The sequence below is a fragment of the Barbatula barbatula genome (genome assembly GCF_947034865.1).
Source record: "Barbatula barbatula genome assembly, chromosome: 19".
In the NCBI taxonomy this organism is placed as follows: domain Eukaryota; kingdom Metazoa; phylum Chordata; class Actinopteri; order Cypriniformes; family Nemacheilidae; genus Barbatula; species Barbatula barbatula.
Genome location: NC_136782.1, coordinates 20,477,546 through 20,499,583, shown reverse-complemented (window position 1 = coordinate 20,499,583; position 22,038 = coordinate 20,477,546). Strand labels below are relative to the sequence as shown.

The 22,038-nt window shown below is 38.6% G+C and overlaps 2 protein-coding genes across 2 annotated transcripts; both read right to left on the bottom strand.

Moving 5' to 3' along the window:
• Positions 1-69: 69 nt before the first annotated feature.
• On the bottom strand, positions 70-14,492 carry pax3b (paired box 3b). Its single transcript, XM_079482257.1, has 9 exons — positions 14,163-14,492; positions 13,263-13,498; positions 12,921-13,047; positions 12,588-12,725; positions 6,285-6,484; positions 5,902-6,067; positions 5,644-5,834; positions 2,873-3,062; positions 70-912 (listed from the first exon to the last, which is right to left on the bottom strand). Exons 1-9 carry the CDS (start codon positions 14,215-14,217, stop codon positions 878-880), a joined length of 1,338 nt encoding a protein of 445 aa, XP_079338383.1. The 5' UTR covers positions 14,218-14,492; the 3' UTR covers positions 70-877.
• A 1,787-nt stretch (positions 14,493-16,279) lies between these two features.
• rnf228 (ring finger protein 228) lies at positions 16,280-20,324 on the bottom strand. Its single transcript, XM_079482355.1, has one exon. The coding sequence runs from the start codon at positions 20,087-20,089 to the stop codon at positions 19,334-19,336; it is 756 nt and encodes a 251-aa protein (XP_079338481.1). The 5' UTR covers positions 20,090-20,324; the 3' UTR covers positions 16,280-19,333.
• Between the last annotated feature and the right edge of the window lie 1,714 nt (positions 20,325-22,038).

Sequence of the window (22,038 nt, the reverse complement as noted above, 5' to 3'; positions counted from 1 at the left end):
TGAAAAAAGGAAACATTTAAAAAATGTTAAAAAATAGCATTTCTTTCTCATTATCTTTCTATTTATTTTCATACAATTCTTTTATTAAGAAAAATATCTGATACAAATACACACAAGTACACAAAATAAATTAATTCAAACATCTTGAGTCGTGTTCTTGCTTGTGAATTGATGACAGCTGAAGAAACCCAACAAAAAAGATTTCTGTAGGTTGTTGTGTTGAAAGCAGGCAATTGCAATTTAACGCATACTGGATTTATTATGAAAATATGTATTTAATAAAAATACAAAAATGCTTTTTAAAGTAACATATTTTAAATGGTCTCAAAGTCACTTGAAAATGTGCTTCCGTTAATTTTTCCATCGTCCTTATTTATGAAAGCAAAAACATCCCTTAAGCAATAGAAAAATGGCCCCTGAAACAAAGCTGTATAAAACACTCGTTGTCCTCTTACAAACATTTGTCTTTTATTTACAACATATGAGCAGAGAAAGATGTTTCCAGCCCAGCGCCTTGGTTTGCCGTCGTATGCACGTTCATGTTTCATGATGATGAGCGCTGATCCTGAAGATCAAACGTCTGGAAATGTTTCTAGCTCTAATATTGCACTTCAACATATCAAAAAATTATATTTTTAAACATTTTATAAAAATCATTTGGTTTTTATTCAGTATGTCTTGCTGTGTTGCCTGTTTGATATTTTTTTGTAGAAAAATTTGAAATTCTTCCGATTCAAGTATTCAAAGTATGAGCATTTTCCAGGTATTTGCAATAACAAAATCAGACATTTGTAATGCCGTATTTTGACACTCCTGTACCTTTTTCTCAAATCCACGTTTTTCAGAGAAGTGGGAAAACTTCAGACTCTGGATGACTTCAGGCGATTTCAGGTCTCAGATAATGAAAGGAATCTGTCAGAAACGGAAGAGTAAAGTGTTTTAAGTCTTTCAAATATAACAAAAAATGTAATAGTAAATGTCAGAAAAATAAATGAACGTTTAATATAATCAATACATAATGAAGGAAATCCCTGTTCAAACGTCAATCTAAAATATTTCTTGGGTTAGCATTGAAATAACTTCTCACAAAGCATGACATAACTTCTCAACGTGATTGTAATATATGAGGCATTCAAACATCTCCATATGTATCTGCATCGTGATTTCTGGAGTAATACGAAGCTTTTGTTTGAGTTGATTCAGCCGCTGAACTTTGCATGTGCCATCCATTCGATACAGCAATCCGATTGAGAAGCGCTCCGTCTACCCTTAAGAGTCATTAAAGAGCGAACCGCGCTCATTTCATCTCTGTGGAAGCGTAAGAGTCGATTGTGACCTGCTATAGTGAGCTAGACAAGCTCAGCTGTTTCTGATCCTGATACTGCCACAGGAGATTAGCATCCAACCGTAACATTCATACACACAAACAGGGCCCACATATCAGACCTCTGTAAATCATAAACCAGACTCAATATCTTACGTTTTTACACACTGCAAAGTTACAGACGTGACATGCGAAGGTGAATCCTCAGAATGTGTGTACAGGAGTCGCTATTAAAGCATTTCGGCATCTTACAATTCACACAGAGCTGAAAGTGAGGGAGACTTGGGGGTAAGGAGTGAACTGCAAGGCAGAGGACTTTCATTTTTTAAACCGGTAATACAGTTTTTTTTCCTTTAATGTCTCCATGTATTGAGACCATTTGAATCGAATTCTAACAAAAGCACATCTCAGATCACCCAACAGCGTTGTGAAAACCGTATGAAAGTTATTCTATCAAACTTTAATTGAACAACACTGTAAAACTTTGCTGTAGTTTTTGCAGCAGGTTTGCCGGTAACTTACTGTAGATTTAACAACTACTTAATATACTTTGCAACTGTTTTCAATTACTTTAATCAAAATTAAAACACTTTGACGGTTCAAAATGAGCAAGAAGAGACCGGGATAAGCACAGCAACACTGCAAAAAAAATGTTTTCTGTAAAAATATTTAAAACGTCTTAAAGTACGATACATTTACATTACAAGAAAAGTGACCCAAGATATTTAGTCTTGTTTTACAAAAGAAAAATATATAAACTAGGTATGTTTATGCTTAAAACTAAATTGTGCATTAAATCTACAGTTCATTACTGGCCAACCTGCTGTGAAATTACAGCAAACTTACAGTAATTACAGTATTCTTCAATATATGCAAAGATGTTTAAAAATGAACTTGATTTCAGTAAGAGGTCTTGTATTCCAGGTCTGAAAACATCTAACATTGTCTCCTTAGTTTTCCAGTTTTTATTTTCTGTAAATAAATGTCATAAGTTTGTTTTCCTTGTTTATTATTATTTATTACTATTCCATTTTTATTTGAAAGAAATTAAACAAAAAACTAAAATTTACAACAAACTAAAAAAAATTTAAGTAATTATTAAAATTAAGGTTAAGTACAAGTCAGTTTATGCTCAAAACTAAAAATAATATCTGTAAGTGGGTAATAAAAATAAACTTAATTTAACAAATAAATGATTAAATAAAAGTTTCAACATCATACATTTTTACCGCACTTGCAGATATTTGTGCAGATGTTTTTAGAAAAACAAGAATTGATATCTTATGTGATTTTGCTTGTCAAGTAAATATCTTAATTTAAGAATTTTTAGACATGTGTACTGTAAAACCGATTGCACCTAAAGCACCTATACATTTCCATATATTTCCAGATCTATAAATATATTGAGATTGTCAGCATCTATGTTTTAAAAAATAAATTTCCAACTAGAGCTCCCCGTGGCCTTATGTCGGCCTCCACTGGTTCCACAGTTGGAGCGACATAACAAACCAGCAACAACAATACCGTATATGTAATGAGTGACCTTACTTTGTCCATACTGGGTGTAGTGGTAGGGGGCGCTGTGCTCCATGCTGTAGAAGGACGGTGGGCCGTAAGACAGAGCCTCAACACGCTGGGAACAGGTTGCGGTAGGGGAAGCGCCCGACTCCAGAGAGGATAGAGAAAACTCGGTCTGGGTCTGGTGTGGAACTCCGCCTGATGCTAACAGTCCCATAACCTGCAGAGAGAGAGAGAGAATAAAGTCACAAAAATGCTAGAAAGGGGGCGAGACTACCTGTTTGTTTAACTATAGTAGATATATTCAGATATATTATTTTTGCATATATTTTAGTTTGGTGACATTTGTGAAGCGCTGTACCTTTAAAACACACACACACACACACACACACACACACCCTACGTGACCTGCAATTGTTCAGACGTGATATAATTGAATTTTGGGAATTGTTTAATCTGATTCTTTGAAAGAACTATGCCACAAGGTCAGCACAGTGTGTGTATCTACAGTGTATGTTTGTTTGTCTACGTGCATTTAGGTTTGTGTGTGCTCATTGCTTTTTAACCTAGAAAACACTGCATTGCATTACAGAAAACTTGCACGTGCGCTCTGGGGAATAAAAGTCCCTAAACCATAATTCAATCTCCCAACAGAATAAACACATGCTCCGGTTGCTGTACCGAATAAGCACCTTAACATAGAACCAAAAAAGAGAAAAGCATGTCTCCAAGGCAACAAGATCTTATTACATCAGCGGATAAAGTCAAAACCATACTACACACATACAGATGCACACGGTCACGCACATGGACTCGCTTAAACCTCTTTCACAGCAGAGAGACATATGCTGAATCTTGGAGGAGATTCTGTTTCTGAACCTCTGGACGGAGCGCTTACATTTATACTTTATATGAGCTCTCTGGACGGTACATTTAAACTTGATTTATTATTTTCCTACAACACAATATCCCAAAGGTATTTTGCTGATCAAAAGATATACATGCAAAACGAAACATGGCAATAATAACGTATTTTGAGAAGATTCATGTGTGTGCCTTGAATCGGGGATTGTTCACACACAAAAAAGACATTTCTATCATCATTTATTCAACGTCTTGTCATTCCAAACCTGTTTGACTTCAGCAGAACACAAAAGAAGATATTTTGAAGAACGGCGGTAAGCAAACAACGTTGAACACACATTGACTTCCGTTGTATGAACACAACAACAACAAAAGAGCTCAAAATGTCTTATTTTGTGTTCCACAGAAGAAAGAGATACAGGTTTGAAATGACATGAAGGTGAATAAATGACAGATTGTTGTTGGTGAACTATCCGTTTAAAATATTTTTTATGCATTAACACATTGCATTAACATTAAAATGACGACAGCAAGCCGAGAATGTCAAAGTCCAACACACACACGCTTGTCAAACCGGTAATTTAGTGTGGCCTGTCAATGTGTTTGACAAACGCCCCGTGTTGAGGCATTGGTGTGCTCCTTTTACAAATGAGAAACATATGGGGGTCAGTCATACCATCTATCACACAGAGGGGGGTCATAGTGCCGGTACGTGTGTTCTGTTGTTGTTCCATTGGAAAGCATAAGATAACCGAGTGAAAAATGGCCCGTGGATGGCCCGAGATGGTGGAATTTATCCGTGTGATGTGACGTCTTGAAGTGTGTAATAGTTTCTACAGAAGCCAGAAGACCTCCATTAAACTGACACTCAAACATGAGCCAACAGGTGCGAGTTACTTTGAACTATACTGGATTTTATTTGTGACTCTTTTTATTAAGCCACGGTTTTAAATTCTGAGCATGAAAGATGAAAAGTTCAAAACCAGAAACGTGTTGCTTTGTAATTCAGCTGAAGAACTAAAGGAATCTTTAGAAAACTGAAGTTTTGATTTTCAAAGTAAGGGGCAAGTTTTCTTAACAGTCTATGGCCCGGTTTGGCAGACAAGGCTTAAGGCTAGTCTCAGACTAAAAGGAATGTGTGACCCGTCTTAACTCAATATAACTTGCCCAGAAATATCTTAAAATATATCAGTGCCATTGTTTTGTCTCAATATTCTTCTAAGGCAATTTTTATAAAAGCGACATAAATTAATTCATTAATTCAACTAATGCATAGTCCTGGTTTAAGCCGAGTCTGTGAAACCGTAGTAAACAGTAGTACAATTCTATAGTGTTTTTGAACCTTACTATAGTAGATATTAAAGAATACTACGGTTTGTCAAGTCACTATAGTTAGAATATGGAGTGTCACAATATACCGGTTTTGACAATAACCATGATATTAAAAACTAAGACGATTTATATCAATATATGTTAGTATTTAACAATTCAGCACATATTTAAAAATTCGCAATGGCTACAAGCTCACTCTCTGTCTCCCTACACTTGTATTTTAAACATATATTATTGACCAAATGAAAGCCAAAACACAAAATTAACAAAATTAAAAAACGAAAATTGACTAATAGTGTTATTTATTTCTTTAAAAAAATGTAGACAGATATTGCAACATATCGCGATATCGCGATTTTTTTTTTTACACGATTGTGACAGCCCTAGTTAGAATACTGCAATATACGTCAACAAAAAGTTAGTATATACTACAGTATACTACAACGTACTATAGTTCATACTAAAGTATACAACGTGGCTGATTTATAACAGATAACCCCACCCCAAACTCGCACCATTGGTTGGGCCAAAGGTCTACATGTAAAACTTCTGAAACATGATAAAAGAGATTCTTTACACGGCATTTAAACAAATACCCCATTTACCTGGGAAGATAATCCATTATTAATGGAAGAGTTCGGGGGACTGTTATGTGGTCCAAAGCTCTCCGAGTATCCCACGTAACCGTGTCGACTGGAGAGACAGTAAGAAGCCCCGCCCTCTGGCCCCGCCCCTCCAGAACTATGATGGTTTGGTGGTGGTGGAAGGGGCTGCGGTCTGTGAACAGTACTTGAATCTAAAGAATAAATCACATTAAATATTGTGAAATGTAACGTAAATGTAATTGTACGACGTTACTTTACCTTGAGAAAGGCCAGCAGGCGAGTACGGGCTCTCTGACAGCGGATACGGGGACAGACTGGACATCGCCGGGTGGGTAAAACCGGCAGGAATCAGGTGATTGAATGCCATGAGCTGATTGGCTCCCGCTTGTTTCCTCCAACGAGCTCGTCTGTTACTGAACCACACCTGAAATAGCGATTTTAAAGGAAATATGGAAAACTTAATATCATTACAACCAACCTGTACCTGTGGAGACATTTTTGGGAGTTCTGTTACTTCCTACATATAAAGGCTCATTAACATGTTTTTCCTTTAATTCAATGCCATGCACATGTTCCTGTGATGGTTAGGCGTTAGCATGAAAACGAATGGAAGTCTATGAAATGATCTCAGTAATGTATACCTGTACTCGTGCCTCTGTGAGTTTAGCTCTCTGTGCGAGCTCTTCTCTGGTGTAGATATCTGGATAGTGCGTGCGTTCAAAAGCTCTCTCCAGCTCCTCCAGTTGCTCTACGGTGAAGGTCGTGCGACTCCGTCGTTGTTTTCTTCTCAGCGGCAGGTCGGGTTCTGACTCTACGTCTGATCCTTCGCCAGACAGACTCGCTGAAACACAGACAGTGTCACCACAGAGACAAATTTACTGACAAATGTCTCCCCTCATTTAAAAAAGTAGATATAAACAATTGGTTCGTAAATAAAACCACATCATGTTTTTATTCCAACGCATCCATACTCACACTTACACTCATAAACTGACTGTAGGAAATCATATAAAACACACAAGAGCAAATAAAGATACAGTAAACATGGTAACTATGAAACTCAACAACAAAAGAAAAAGCTGATCATTATAAATTGCGGGTTACACTCATATTGTTTATTTTATTAGTATTATTCTGAGTGTTTACATTTAGCTATATGTGCATCTCTCTCTCTCTCTCTCTCTCTCTCTCTCTCTCTCTCTCTCTCTCTCTCTCTTTGTTGGACTGATTTCTGATTTACATCCTCCATCTGTGGAATCCGTCATGTTGGCCAGGACCCTCGGTGGAGGCCATCACCTGCCCTGGAGGGGGTGTAAGGGGCATAAGGGCCAAAGGTGGGTGGGTATCAGGGGAAAAATGAGAAAGAGAAAGGGACGGGGTAATTTAAGTCTATCTCATCTCTTCTAAACCCATTAAAGAAACTGAAATTCTGGCTACATTTCCATTTCCTCAAGTTGTTCTAAATGTGCATGAATTTCTTTGTTCTGATGAAAACCGAGAAAGATATTTGGAAAAACACTTGTAACCAAACAGTTCGTGGCCACAATTGACTACCATCATTTTAAAATATCAAGTAACTTTATACAAGTAATACATTTCCACATTACATGTATTCCACGCATGCTTTACCATCTGAGCTGTAGGGACACACGAAACCGAGCATTTTCAATTAGTGCGTAAAATTTCACAAACCATGCATTTTTATATTCTTGCTGATGAATGAGAAGTAATGCAAGTAAACTAAAAACACACAGACAGGCTGGATCTGGTCAGAAGACACGGTCATCGTGCTTCTAAACACACAATCTCAAAAAAGGAGCATCTCAAGAATCTATTCAGTGCCATTCTGCCTTCTGTAAATACAGAGAGCGTGTGTGTCTTTCTGTGTGTGTGTGTGCTTTACAGAATATAAATCACATGTTTGTGCGTGCTGATATTTAAGGTCTTTGGCATGCAAAGTTAGCGTGCGTTTTAAGGTCCTGCTCAGATACTTTAGCTCTCTGCTATGTAAACTGTGCGGTCACTAAAAGCATCTCTATCCGCCGGTTCTTTCAGCTCCAGGCCCTCGACTCTTAAATTCAATATTCCAATCCAAAATATAGCCGCGAGCGCATTTACCTCATGCATTCGTGTACACAAAATCCACCTAAGACGTTTCATTAATACTGCGGCAGTGCCAGCGAACATTCACACACTTTGGTCCAAGGTAAAACCACATGTGTGCGTGTGCGTTTTGCAGCATGTGTGTGTGAGATCCGATTCTCTTGGGGGCAGGTATTGAAGAGGGCTAATTGAGCCAATGACATGCCCCCTCGCCATCAAAAACGGGAGAGAAGAAAGACAAAGAATGGCACAAAGGAAAGCTCGGGAACAAATGCAGCGTTTCTGCGAAGGGTTCTTTTCAGCGCCGGGCTTGGCTGAGTGACTGGCCGACTACATTAAGCAGTACATAGAGAGCTAACAGATGCTGGAGATAGAAAGGATGAGTGACAGCTCGTGGGCCCATCTGCCCCCCGGCGTTTAGGGAAAGAGAGAAACAGGGGGAGGACTTGACTTACTAAAGAGCGACTGTGACCCTCGCAGCTGCCCCAAACAGACTCGACTTCAAATGTGCTATTTATCTCCTCGGGCTCTTTTGAATCACTTGAAAACAGTTTTCACATCTGAAATGTTTCTGTTGCTGTCTGATTTTGGAAACGAAATGAACAGAGGCCTTCATACAAAAAGCCCTACTGTATGTTCAGAGTTGTATGTCGACTACAGTGTCTATAACACTTCTATCAGTTACTTGCTACATTTGTAACATCATGTAACATTAATACACTAGCATACTACATTGTGAACATAGTGTCTGTATCCCGAAGGAAGCAGGTATCAAAACAGGAAGTACTCACCTGCTCTAAACAAACATCAATGTGACCTTTGCTCACCGGAGGTCAAACACTAATGACCTCACACTGACCTGTTTAACAAGTAAAACACATTCATTCAAACACACATAAGTGCTTGTTATCTACAGTATGACCAATTTATTATTACTCTTAAATTTTTCAATTGAATCAAATTAGCTTTACGATTCAATTCAACTTTTATTATATTTGACATGTCAGTTCAATATCATTTCAAAAGTTCGTTTGACTCATAAAGCTAATTTTATTTAACTTAAAAATTGAAGGATGCTGAAATGATTTTTTTATATTTCATTTTCCTTATATAGCAATAAAAGTAAACAGAGAAAATATCTCTCCAACTTTGCTCAGATAAGCAGAGACACAAATGTCTGAGATCTCATTTAATTCGGTCAGCACCATAACTATTAGAAGCGTTCTGTATTTTGTATTTCCCCATCACTTTACCAAGAAATTGATATATTCTTTAATCTGTTTTTTTTATTTTTATTCACCCTCATGCCATTATAAACCATAAAATGACTTTTTAGCAGAACACAAAAGAAGATAATTTAAAGAACAATGAACAGAATTGGCCCCCATTGACGTTCATTGTGAGACATTTCTCAAAAGACTCACATGCAGGGGACTTAAGGGTGAATTCATTTTTATTTTGGGGTAAACAATCTCTTTAAAAAAATGTATGAGACTTAAAAGAGACTGAGATCTATACTAACTTGAATGCATGACCAAAGATTGGAAACCTTGTTTCATTGTGTTTGCTTGAGATTGTTGGGCGCATTTATCAAAGAAGTCGTAAGAGTTTATTCATGAAGTATCATATAAATAACAGCTCTCCTGAATTCTCTCTGCCTTCTTTTCTCTCGCTATCTGACATGCACTTTGAAATTTTGCCTTCAGGGCCTGAATGCAAGCGAACACAGATTTCTCAGTCTGCTGACCATCACGCTGCACGACGATGAGATGATGGTTTGGGGATTTCCCTCGTTGTCAGTTTGACTGTAATAATCCATAAAATGTCTTTATAAAGATGAAACAATAAACGCTCAAAGCTTTCCTTTTCACTTTTATTCTTGACAAAGCCAACATGCTCTTATTGTACAAGTTACGTTTTGTTCAAATTCTCAAAAAAAGTTTAATACTTTGCGACCACAACTGTGCTTTAACAACCACTCAGAACACCATAGCAACCGCAAAGCATCACTACACTATGCCCTAACAACCAGACAAAACTCATAAGCCTGGACCTCTTATCTTCTGCTAGTAGCATAACTATACCATCTGCTGACAAAAAGCATCTTTCTTATTGACTGTCACAGATATAAAACATGTAAAAACCGTTGCATGTATTCATAAAGCAAGGTGAAGTTATATCACAGATCTCGCCACAGATTCTAAATGTGGCAGGTGTGCTATAAGGTGGTCCTACAAGTGAACGGCCTCTTGAAACTACATCCCTCTAGCGACATGTGCTTCATTTCAAACAGAAGTTTTGTCCTAGCTCGCTTTAAGTGAAATCCTACACAGCTGTTGCATCTTTCAACAGTTTTGTGCAAGGGTCAGAGATTTTTTCAGACAGGGCTTTGTCAAGCCAACATTTGAACTGTGGCGGCACAAACATGTTTGTGTTGACTTTCAGAACAAATTAAGGCCAGCTGACTGCACACTCCATGGTGCCACACAAACTCTGCCACACCAGGCCAGTTGGCACTCACCATCGACTACTTGCATATGCGTGTGTGTGTGTGTGCATGATTGTGCATGTGCATATGTTTAACACAGAGTCAATATGTGCATTCAAATGTATACCTTTCATTATGTTTCAGCAAGAAATAAATATGACTCACATCACTGTTTTGGAAGGGCAATTGCAGAGCACACCATACAGTCCAGTGAGAGTTCAGAAGCTACAGATTCCCCTCACAGTCGCCAGTAGCTTTAAAGATGAAATATGGAGACAGTCTAAAGGAAGAGGTCAGGAATCAAGCCGTTGCCAATTCAAAAGAAGGGTGTAAATACTGAACTCAACTTGCCTGTCTGTGTCTCCCAGAGAAGGAGGGGTGTGGGAATACAAGACACGGACAACGGCCCACAGATATAAACCCAAAATGTGCCGCAGGCCAAAAGAGAAGGAGAGGTAGAACAGGGCATAAGGAATGAAAAAGAGAGAGGCGTGTTTGACTCACTGGCCAGATGAAAGTGAAGTTCAAATAAAGAGCTTGATTTAATCGGCTCGGGGACTCGTCTTTCTCGGATCGCCGGATGGGCAGAGCGTGACGGACAGGCTTTGTGGTGGCGCGCATGACGAGAGTCTCACCCCCATTGTGACCGCCGCTCCAGGCCATGAAGGAACGGCCTAGGAGAACACTGGTCTCTATTGACGGAAAGAGCCTTTAATAAACTCCTGTCGTCATTAAGTGTGACACTGCGCTGGGATCAGTATTATTGAGACGGCTGAAGTAGTGCTAGCTGGGCATATGTGGCGGCCGTACAGCGTTCACCTCAATTTGTCACGCAGGGACGAGCTGTTAGCTCATTTTATATCATTACAGAACATCAAAACATACAGAGTCACTACAGATGTTAGCCGCTGGGCAGAAAATAACTTTTCAATTTTTCATTAACTGGTCTTCTATCGGGCCTCTTAGCACCAAAATAATACAGCAGTCAAAAACTCCACATTACAACATGTCCCAAAACTAAACATGATGCAGCAATTAATAATAACATTAATAAACCCATGCACATTTGTTTAAACCCAAATTCAATAATATCATATTTTCTCACCCTATCCATGCGATGCAGTGCATGCTGGTTACTGGAAATCTTTACCCCAGGTATAGGCTTGAGCAGAATGTGAAACCGAGCATTGAATGGAAATAGCTTTTACACTAAACCAACACTACGCATTTTTAGTTTTTTACTTAGTATTTGTACTTGGTATTTTTTATTTAACCCATATTTACATTACAGCAATGACAAGAAAAATAGTACATTAATATGTTGAGAGAATTTAAAACGAGTACTTTAATTTAGTCCTTTTACCTTTCCTTTTTTTACTCCAGGACCTTGTTGAATTAATCTAGGCCACCTTTAACCCCAGTTAAAGTGATAATTCACTCAAAAATGACAATTCTGTCATCATTTATTCACCAAAGAGTTGTTAGAAATCTGTATACATGTCTTTGTTTTGGTGAACACAGAGAAGATATTTAGAAGAATGCTCATAACCAGACGGATCTCGCTGAATCAGATTTTTGGTTCTGTTGAACACAAAAAAAGACATTTAAAGAATGTAGGAGAGCAAACAGTTCTGGTACCATTGTATTTTTTCCTATATGGCTGTCAATGGAAAGAAAAATCTGTCTAGTTATAAGCATTCTTCCAAATATATTATGTGTTCATCAGAAAAAAGACATTTATACAGAATTGGAACAACCCGAGGTGAGTGAATGATGACAGAATTTAAATTTTTAGGTGAAGTTTCACATAAACTCACATTTTGGCCTTTTGTCAGCGGTGGGCAGCAGCGCGCATCCGTCACCCAAATTCATACCCAAGCGCGCACCTGTGCGCTCGCTGCTTTTCTCTTTTGCTCGTGTGCGTTGTGCTATAATATTTATCTCAACATGTGTATTATTGAGTGATAAATAAGAAACTAAACTAGTAAATTCATGAAGAGAAACTGTCTTTTAGTTTAATCTATAATTGGAAAAACCCCGAAAACACATTTTGTTTCATTCCAATGTCTGCTATTCATTCCCAGTCAAACATTTTGTTCAAACTTATATTTTTTTATCTTTAAATATTTACTAAAAAGACAAATATGCACTCGTTACCTCAATCAACTCCATATAACTTTCTGTCTGAACTACTTTCCTTATATCTTGTCCAGCTCGTCCATAAAAATACAATCATATTCTTAAAATGTTTTAAAGAAAAAGAACAACTTTCCAACAACTTCAGATTACACAAATTTAACTCTATCAAATAATCTGTTTGTTGATATATCAGAGTAAAGAAGGATTCGCTTACATCTGTCTGCCAGAATCCCCTCGATGCTGTGTCCGCTCCTGTGCGCGTGCTCTTCTTGCTCGCACTTTTCCTCTTCGTCCTCATCCTCATCGTCACCTTTTGCGCCATATTTGCTCTCATAGCGGCTTATTGAACTCACTAAGTAAGAGATGAACAGAGCGCGTAAGTGCACAAACTCTCTAGACATTACCATCAAATTTAAATCGAAAAACAAACGCGTGCACATGTTTGGGAATGGCTTATATCATAACGCACAGTAATATAACTCTAAACGCATTAGTATAATTCTGGAAAAAATGCTAATTATTTCCCTCCATGTTCTCTATACCCTACCTGATGGTACGTTGTTTCGGTCACAAATTCCCTCTTTAAGCAATTTATCCCGGATTTCCCAACTGAATATTCCAGGATTATCCCGTTTATATTCCTCAATGCGCTTCTCCACCACTGAAGATGAGGTCTGTTAAAAATAATAAAAAGTCAATAAGGTGGTTTTATTCAAAATATATATTATTTTATATTCAGATTCACGTGGCATCTGCCAGACAGATCGGCGCACATTGACGTCGACCTGTTGCTTCGAGTTAACGTTTGCCCACAAAATTGCTTGGAAATATCCGTATGCACAGCAGTAATGATGAATCCGTACTTCATGCTTCCCCCAGAAGGCCTCACCTTGGTTTTCGTACCGCCGACAGATCCAGGCCGAATGGACCCGGTCTCCTGATAGCGGCACAGGATTTTGGAGACGCAGCCGTGAGAGACCCTGAGCTGGCGGGATATCATGCACGGTCGGATCCCGTGATGGGCCATCTCCACTATCTTGTGTCGAATGTGATTCGGTAAAGGCCGACCGTTGATGAAAACTCCTCCGAGCTGGTTGACTCGACCCTGGCCCATTGGAGTGGAAACTGCATCCAGTTATAAAGACAGTGAGGAGATGTTATCAAAGCGTTGCATTAACTTGTATTATAGATATTCGCAAGGCTGTGCAAACAAATCAAAAGAAATAAGTGTGCAGTTTACATGGCATATAGGCTACATGTGCATTTAATTCCCGGACATATATCATGTGTATATGCATTCTCTTTTTCAGTCCTCCTCAATGTTTAGGCTATAGACAAAAATCTGATTAAATTATGCATATATTCATTTTTAAACAGGCCTAATAGTTGCAATAAATCACAGTAAAGTTATGATTAGAAAACCATACCAAAGAATCACTGACCTGAAGAATCTATCATTTAAATAACATATATTTTTATATTTTAAAACAACCAAATCTGGTGAAAATAGTTCAAACACTGCTTATTAAATTGAACAAACACAAAAACAAATGAAGTAAAAACATAATATGATGTAATTAAGCAACAAACTATTTCAATTGTAATCTCACATTTCTTCACAAATATGTTGGGTGCTGTATCCATAAAAAACAACATGTGTCTCTTTGTCAAAGTTTATGCTAAAACAAATATCAGCCTCAACAACAGTCCCCAATGTTGGCATTAAATTAACTTTAAATGTATAATATCATTTAATCAAATATGTGAATGTATATTTTAAACGTTTTACCCTCCATTGGGAATCCGCCGATATAGTTGTGATGAGAGAGAGATGGACGCATCATCCTGGGAATGGGAACGAGAACTAAACCATGCAAACGCACAGACCCACAGAGCTTCTCCAAACGAAGAGGAATAATTCACGATCAGAAAACAAAATCAAGATCCACAGGTTTGTATCCTCCGAGGAAAAAGTCGAAGATAAGAAAAGTTCTTCAAAGTCTTTGTGATCTTTAGTTGTTCACATTACTCGTTTGAATCGAAGCGAATATAATTCTCATCATTATTGTTGGACACATTCGTCAAGCACGAACGCTTCTTCTCAAACTACTGAGACATTAAAGAGTTTGCACATCCCTCCTTGTCTATAACGCGAATGGCGCGTTCCGATTGGTCCACGGGCTCCTGTAAACGAACGCTGATTGGTCAAAGCAGAGAACTTTTGCTTTCAGAAACGTGTCTTGTAGCAACTTTTTAAAAACGAGAATGAAGTTTGTCTGCTTTCTAGCAAATGACCAAGTGCTCGTATAATGTCATTTATGTACTTATGTATAGCGCAGGAAAAGTGAATACACTTCGAAGAGTGAATTAATGTATTTTAAAAGACGTTTTGAAATTGGGATGATTCTAAACAGTTCTCCAATTTATATAAATTAACCCTATAAATATATATATATATAACGCTTATTATTATATATAATGTTCAATTGACCGTAAAAAAGGAACAATTAAATATCTTATACTACTTATTTAGCATCCTACAAAATGCAACAATAGAATTGCATAATATGGCCTATAATATCACAGACGCATGCAGCAACGTGAAAGAAAACTGTTTAAATGGACAACTGTTCACTTACAGGATTATATCGACCTATTAACTACCACTGTGTTATATTAACTATTCTCTCTCTCTCTCTTTCTCTCTCTCTCTCTCTCTCTCTCTCTCACACACACACACACACACTGACTTCAATGACATGTGGCTCTTTTGTTGGTCTCAAAAGAAACTTCAAATGTTTTCTTTTTGCCTGCGCGCGGGGACAATGGTGCGCACGCGGGAGGGAAGCACGCGGGGGAAACGGGGGTCTTTCACGTGCAAAACACTTGATTATTCTCTCTTACTTAAAAAGTTAAATCAACGCATTTAAAAGTCCGGATCCTTTCATGCATGAGAAGTTAACAATGCATATGTGTGCGTGCGTGCGTGTGTGTGTGTTTAATGAAAATCTTGAAATAATTTTTATTTCACATTTTATAATCGCTTCGCATTGACTTGACTTCTTTATGTTTGAGTTAGGTTTTTTGCAAACATAAACAGTAAATGTTACATTTGTTTCTACACTGATGGGTGTCAGCCCTTTAAAGCGGCCTACAGATGTCAAGAACAGGGACGTTTTTAAGAATTAAAAGTGATTCTCGTTAAACATTTCTGTTGTTGTGATCATCAATAAAATCGACTTACATTTTTAAATCAAAGTTACTGATATAAGAACGTGTTGTTTAAACTTCGAGTTACTTTCTACTGGATTCGTTGAGAGGTCTTAAAAGTTAAACTTCAAAAACAGAAGGCGGTATGTGAAAAAGTAAAGATTGCTGTGTGATGTATGTTTCGGCCTTTTTGAAGCACCAGATCTCCGTGTCGAATCCATTATAGAGAAGAGATCGGAACACTGAGGGAGCTTAATTAACTACACTGACAAAGGGTCAAATATCTATATTTTCTAAGGTAACAGTGTCAAACTAATTAAACTCAGCTGCACAAAAAAATTGTTTATGAAAAAAATATTATCTGCAGGAAGAAAAACAATCTGAACATGATGTTTCTGGGATCTTTCTCTTTCACACACACACACACATAAAATTGACCATTTTACTTCCAACAGTGCATGTTTTGTTTGTGTCATTTGTCTTGTGATGTGTCTTGTCTAGCCTGCAAAAGGTCACCATCCTTTTAACCTCAATTAGATTGGGTTCAGTTAGAGAAAACGTAAATCCCACCGCAGACAACAGAAGAAAATCATCCGTCCCACATGTAAGCATCCCTCAGCTCCAGGCTAGAGCTATGTTAGACAATCCACCAAAGTTATAAGTCAATATTTTCGTAAACACAGGCACTTTAAAATTCAGTGTTATATTTATTTTTTTAAATCAGGTACATCACAGGCAAATATCTTCAGACTTCAACAATAATTCTTGTCAAAACTGATTTTTTTAAATTGAATTGAAAAGCCAACCAAAAAGTGTGTTTTGTGTAAACAAAACAATTTCAATGTGCAAATACAGTTGAAACAAGTTTCACAACAATTATTGAGCCATTATATTAAAAAGACACATTTTATCATGTCTAATCTAAACATATTACAGGAGAGTATAAGGGCTGTTTATAAAGCCCATGACCCTATAGTTACTAACAGAAGTGCATTAAGAGAAATATCTCATCCCAGACAGTCGCTGGGTCAATGTATGTGTGGGAAACACTGATGCAGGAACAACGAACATCGTGCCTGATAATCCAAACAGTTTCAGCAACAGCGGTTTCATGAGAAAGGGAGAAGGTCACATAGAGCAGCGTGTAAATATGAATCATTTTTATGAGGACACTTCAAATGTGTGTGAAGTAAGAACGATTCGTATACCATTAATACTCATAGTTTGGTCCTTAATGAGTTAATGATTTGGGTTTCCTCCAATTCTCATTTTAAGAGCGTCTGGACCAGAACAGAAGACAAGTGCAAGTATCCAGACAACACAGCCATCATAAACCAGAATATTCATACATAAACAGGGTAGTAAACCAATGTCCTGGTATGGAATAATATCATGACATAGATGTTGTCTAATCTGGCAGGAGAAGCTGTAAAGCTGGTGACTACATAACACCACGGCACTACACTAATTCCTATACAAGTGCTCCTTTGTACCATTTATTTCTAACCGACAACAGCATCAAACAGTCTCAATTTTAGAGTCAAAATCACCATTGCATTAGTTCAAATACCCCCCACACACAGATTCGGTTTATAAACCTTCCTTACAAAAATGTAAGCAATAGCCCACAACACACACGCGCTTGCACTACACAAGCACCACCAGCAGGGGGCCGACTTGAGTTGATCATTACATTTCCTCACAAAAACAACAACAGCTTAAAATACCAAACAGTAAGCTCATATAAAATTCCATCGATCATTTCTAATAAAAATGTCTGTTTCCTCCATAAACAAACGAATAGATAAAAAGGAAAGGCACATAAGAGCTAATTTCAAAGAACAGTTCACCCAAAAATTAAACTTCTGTCATTAACAAACGTATTTGCCATATAGGTGTTATTGTATAGAAAAGAGATGTGTAAAAAGTATTTGAATGTCTCATTTTGTGTTGTACAGATATGCAGAGGGTTCCGGGCTAACTAAAGTAATGCAGAATTTCATTTTTTAGGTGAACTTTTCCTTTAAAAGATACGGATCAAGTTTGGTTACCATTCTCCAGAGAATGACTTTTATACTATAAAGGGAAAATAAAGGCTATCAAGTGTCTCAGTTATCATTGTGACAAAACTCAAAAGTCCAAAAAGACCATCTGAATGATATATTTATGAATACTGCCAGCAGGCTACTAAGAACGGGTGATCGCGCTCTGCAAAACTCAAGTTAACCAGCCACGTTTGGCGTCATGAATCAGCTTTGCACCTCCAGGACAAATAACTAATGGGAAACTTATGATTTGATAAGTGGGTCAGTATATACTGGACAGCACTGCGTGGCTGACTTCCAAGTGTGTGAGTCTTCATCATTGATTTTTACTGCTGCAGCCCATCAAAGCGAGGACACGGCAAAACTCGAACTGCTTCTCGGATATCGCATTCCACCTTGCTTCACCTCTGTGCAAAGTTTTTTTCTTAATAACTCTTTCACAGAGATCTGTTACGGTAACTTCAGTATCTGTGGAGCTCTCCACCAACACTCGTTCCGTTCATGTGCACTTAACACGAAAACCCAGATCTGTATGAAGTTCCCACCGCAATAAACTACAGATGAGTCATCGCTTGAGGTCAAATACGGCAAGTATTGATTTAAGTAGCTCTCAAGCAAGGAAGGAAGGTCTCTGCCATCTCTATGGCTCCAACATCTATTCTGTATCATGCAGGTTGTTTTTTTTTTTCTAAACTAGGTACGCAGGGAGAGTCTATCTCGATAACGTGAGTACCAAGGTTAATGTATCGTGATGCAGTGCATGTCAAAGCACACAAAGACGACAGCAAAGAGAGATTGTCAGTCGGTTGTCAGATGACACAGTTTCACCGTGACAGATGCATAGGTGAAGCGGAGAACAAGGAGGAGGTATAAAACACAATTTCATATTAAAGCTACTGCTCCATATGAACAAAGGGGTCTTTCCTTCACAGGCCGAATGGCATGAAATACAGCGAGAGGTTATACCCATCGGGTTGCAGACCCATTCATCAGCCGTTTTGAGATTCTCAGCCTATTCTCTGCCTTTTATAAGGATGTAAGATAATTCGTTGAGTTCAGGAATTTTGCATACGGCATGATGTACAGTGGCTACCAAAAGTCAAAGACCTAGAAACCGAAAAGTTAAGCCATAAACTATGGATTGTGAGCTCTTTGGAACATTCTCAAAACATAATAAAGATAATAACACTTCATTAAAATGAACACTTCTGATTTATACGTGACGAAAACTGCTTTATGGAATTACAAAAATGCCAAAAAAGGAGCATTAGTGGTCTCGGATTTCTGGCTCCCGCTGTATGTCGTGGCCTCACAAAATATTTGAACATATTTTGATGTGGACATGTTAAGTTCATACAGGTTTCCAGCAGAGTAACATATGGCTATATCCACTAACATTTGACAAATACTGTATTGTTTGTTTACATTTTAAATAGTACGTTTGTTGCTTTAATATTTCAATTCTAACTTATTTCATCTCTGAAATGTGTTGCTTGAAAAGTGCTTTCTTTAAACAAATGCTCGCTCGCGTTTTTTGAAAATTGTACTCAAGTGTACAAATACATTTTGAAGCCATTGTTTGTCTGCATTATGACCGCGACCCTTTTGTCTAGACGTCGGTTTTGTCATCAGCCATTGCAAAACTCCATTTCTCTCGAACACAAACACACACACACACACACACGCGTGAACAATAATCATCCTGTCACGCGTTTCTCCTGCTCGCGTTGGCAGTGGCCGATGCGCGGCCGGTCTCGTGTTCCGGTCTGTATTTGAGCCAGCAGAGGAGCCACGTAACCACCACGGAGACCATGGCGAGGATGCTGGCGACAGACAAGCACAGCGGTCCCGCGGGCGAGGGCGGCCCGCCGTGGCTGTGCACGAATATCAGGCCCATGAACAAGAGCACGAGCATGGAAAGGAAAGAGAAGATGACGCACACGCATCCAGCGGTCAACGCGAGCCGCCTACAGTTGTGGCAACTCTCGTAGCGCGAGACGGAGTCTTGGGACAGCGTCGTCGTGGTGGACGGCGTCGCGTGTCCCGCCGTGGACGCACCGGAGGCGTCCTCCTCGCGTCTGAGCGCCACGAGCGCCGGATGGATGGGAGGCGGGTGGGGCGGTAGTGCATCTTGAGGCAAAGGGTCCGAGTCGATATAGAGAGGGAAGTCCTCCGTGACCTTGGTGTTGTTGGGCAGGTTCTGTATCCGATAGTCTGGCACGGGCGTCCGGTGACGGCACACGGGGCAGCTGATGCGCCACGGCCGCTCCTCGCGCAAGTGCAGCGCGTGCAGGCACTCCTCGCAAAACGTGTGCAGGCACTCCAGAATTTTGGGCGCCCGACGGTCGAGGTCGAAGTAGTTGTAGCAGATTTTACACTCGTACTCCTCGTAGGGAAACGCCGCGGATGCCGGTGTACCGGGCGGCTGTGGCCCTTCGGCTGCTACATCGTCCGCTGCCATGGCATCCCGCCTCACATCATCATCACCGACAACACAATGAGCGCGAGACAGTCACACGCCTTCCTCCTCTTTATCCTCTCGAGAGAAAAAACGTGCTTCCGTTAAACCCGGTGCCTACGGACATGTTTGTGTCAGGCCTTTAAAACGCGTTTCGGTGGGTCCTCAGAGTAAATCGTTAACCGTGATGTTTGTCAGGCTGGGTGATGTCATGGCGATCGCGTGGGCTGCTGCAGACGACCTCACAGAAGCCCGGTTGCTTCCCAGATATGCTGACGGGGACGCGGGAATCACGCCGCAGCCCGCGTCATCATCAGCACGATCCAAGCATCGCTAGATCAAAGCGTCAGGCGCGCGTCCGGGTCAAACGACACGCGCCGTTCACAAATCTTCGGCTGGTGGACGTTGTGAACGCGTACGTCAGATTTAACTCTTCTTTTGCTGTCCAGATCTGTTCATTCATTGGTCCTTCTTTAAAACAATCCGGACTCTGTGTGGGTTAATGTTGGCCTACAGCTCTCTCTATTCTGAGTCGTCTACCTGTCGTTGCCATAGAAACTAACATCCCAGAAACATTATGACTTCGGGAAGGTGCTATTTTTATGATGGATCTTATTCAAATACTGTCATGAAGTTCCACACATTGCATATTCCTCATGAAAAATAATATAATCTTTGGACTATTTTGATAATAATTGACTTGGATTTCTATGAAGTAGGCCTACAATTGAATGTCCTACCATACATCATAGGCTATAATAAAATAAATATTAAATGAAAATCTATGACACATGAATATATTACATAGTAACCAGTTATTGTTTATTGTATGTTTTACATTATGTATTTTATATTTAGTGTCATATTATTATGAATCATATCACTTTTCATAGTTTAGTTTTTTTGTAACATCCTTTTACCAAAAGAAAGTTCCCTAATGACTTCATGCAACAGGAAATGACAACAACACAACTGTCAATACTAAAACAAATTCTACATTTTGTTTGGAGACACAATATACGATAAATAACTCGAAACTGTTGGCACAAACTTTTTAGACTTTAATAGTTAAACAATACATTCAAGTTTGATTGGTTCTACACTGCAAAAAATGACTTTCACACTTAATCTTCTTTTCTTGTTTCCCAGCAAAAAAAGTCCAAGCATTCTTGAATCAAGAAGTTTTTTCTTGATGAGCAAACTGACTTAAAACGAATGTTTTAAAATATGAAATTTCAGTAAATTTGTGCTTAAAACAAGCAAAAAGATCTGCCAATGGGCTATGAAAAATAAGCTCAGATAATTGAGAGACTAAGAAAAAGGTAAACCTTAATTCAAGATTATTTTTCGTACCCCATTTTGGCTTGTTTTCAAATTCACCGAAATGTCATATTGTTGGACAAAAAACAAGACAAATTTTCTAAGGTCAGTTCGCTCATCAAGAAAATACTTCTTGATTCAATTTTTTTGACATTTTCACTGGAAAACAAATAAAAAGACCATCCATATTTTAACTCAATAAAGTGGCATATTTCTTTTGTGACTATCAACAAAAAATTCTGATTTTCACCAACAAGCACTTTTGGCATATTCATTTACAAACATAATTTTTCACATTTTATATAAACAAAAACACTTTTCTTTGGGAAATGGTTTCAGAATAATATTGTTCTGGTTTGACAATGGTTATCTGTTTATGATACATTTTTGAAGCACTATAACTGTACCACCTGGAAAAGTCTTTGGTGCGATCCCTGCAGGCATTTGCATAAACAACAGAGGAGACGAGACTATCAACAACTCCTCACCTTTACACCCAAAACAATCTCCTGTGGGGGAAATAAGTTTCTCTTCTCATGGACATAATAATAACTTTGTTCCAAAAGGACATTATTACATGTTCAATTTGTGAATGATGTCAATTGGAAGAAAGTTTGTCTTTTGCATAATCG

Bases quoted from the DNA above. Each gene is read 5' to 3' on its own strand.
- pax3b (XM_079482257.1), bottom strand. From the start codon at position 14,217: ATGATGCGTCCATCTCTCTCTCATCACAACTATATCGGCGGATTCCCA. The intron at 13,499-14,162 runs GTAAAACGTTTA...AACTGGATGCAG, and splicing joins CGGCGGATTCCCAATGGAGG to TTTCCACTCCAATGGGCCAG. The intron at 913-2,872 runs GTAAGGTCACTC...CGTTTCTGACAG, and splicing joins CTACACCCAGTATGGACAAA to ATTCCTTTCATTATCTGAGA.
- rnf228 (XM_079482355.1), bottom strand. From the start codon at position 20,089: ATGGCAGCGGACGATGTAGCAGCCGAAGGGCCACAGCCGCCCGGTACA.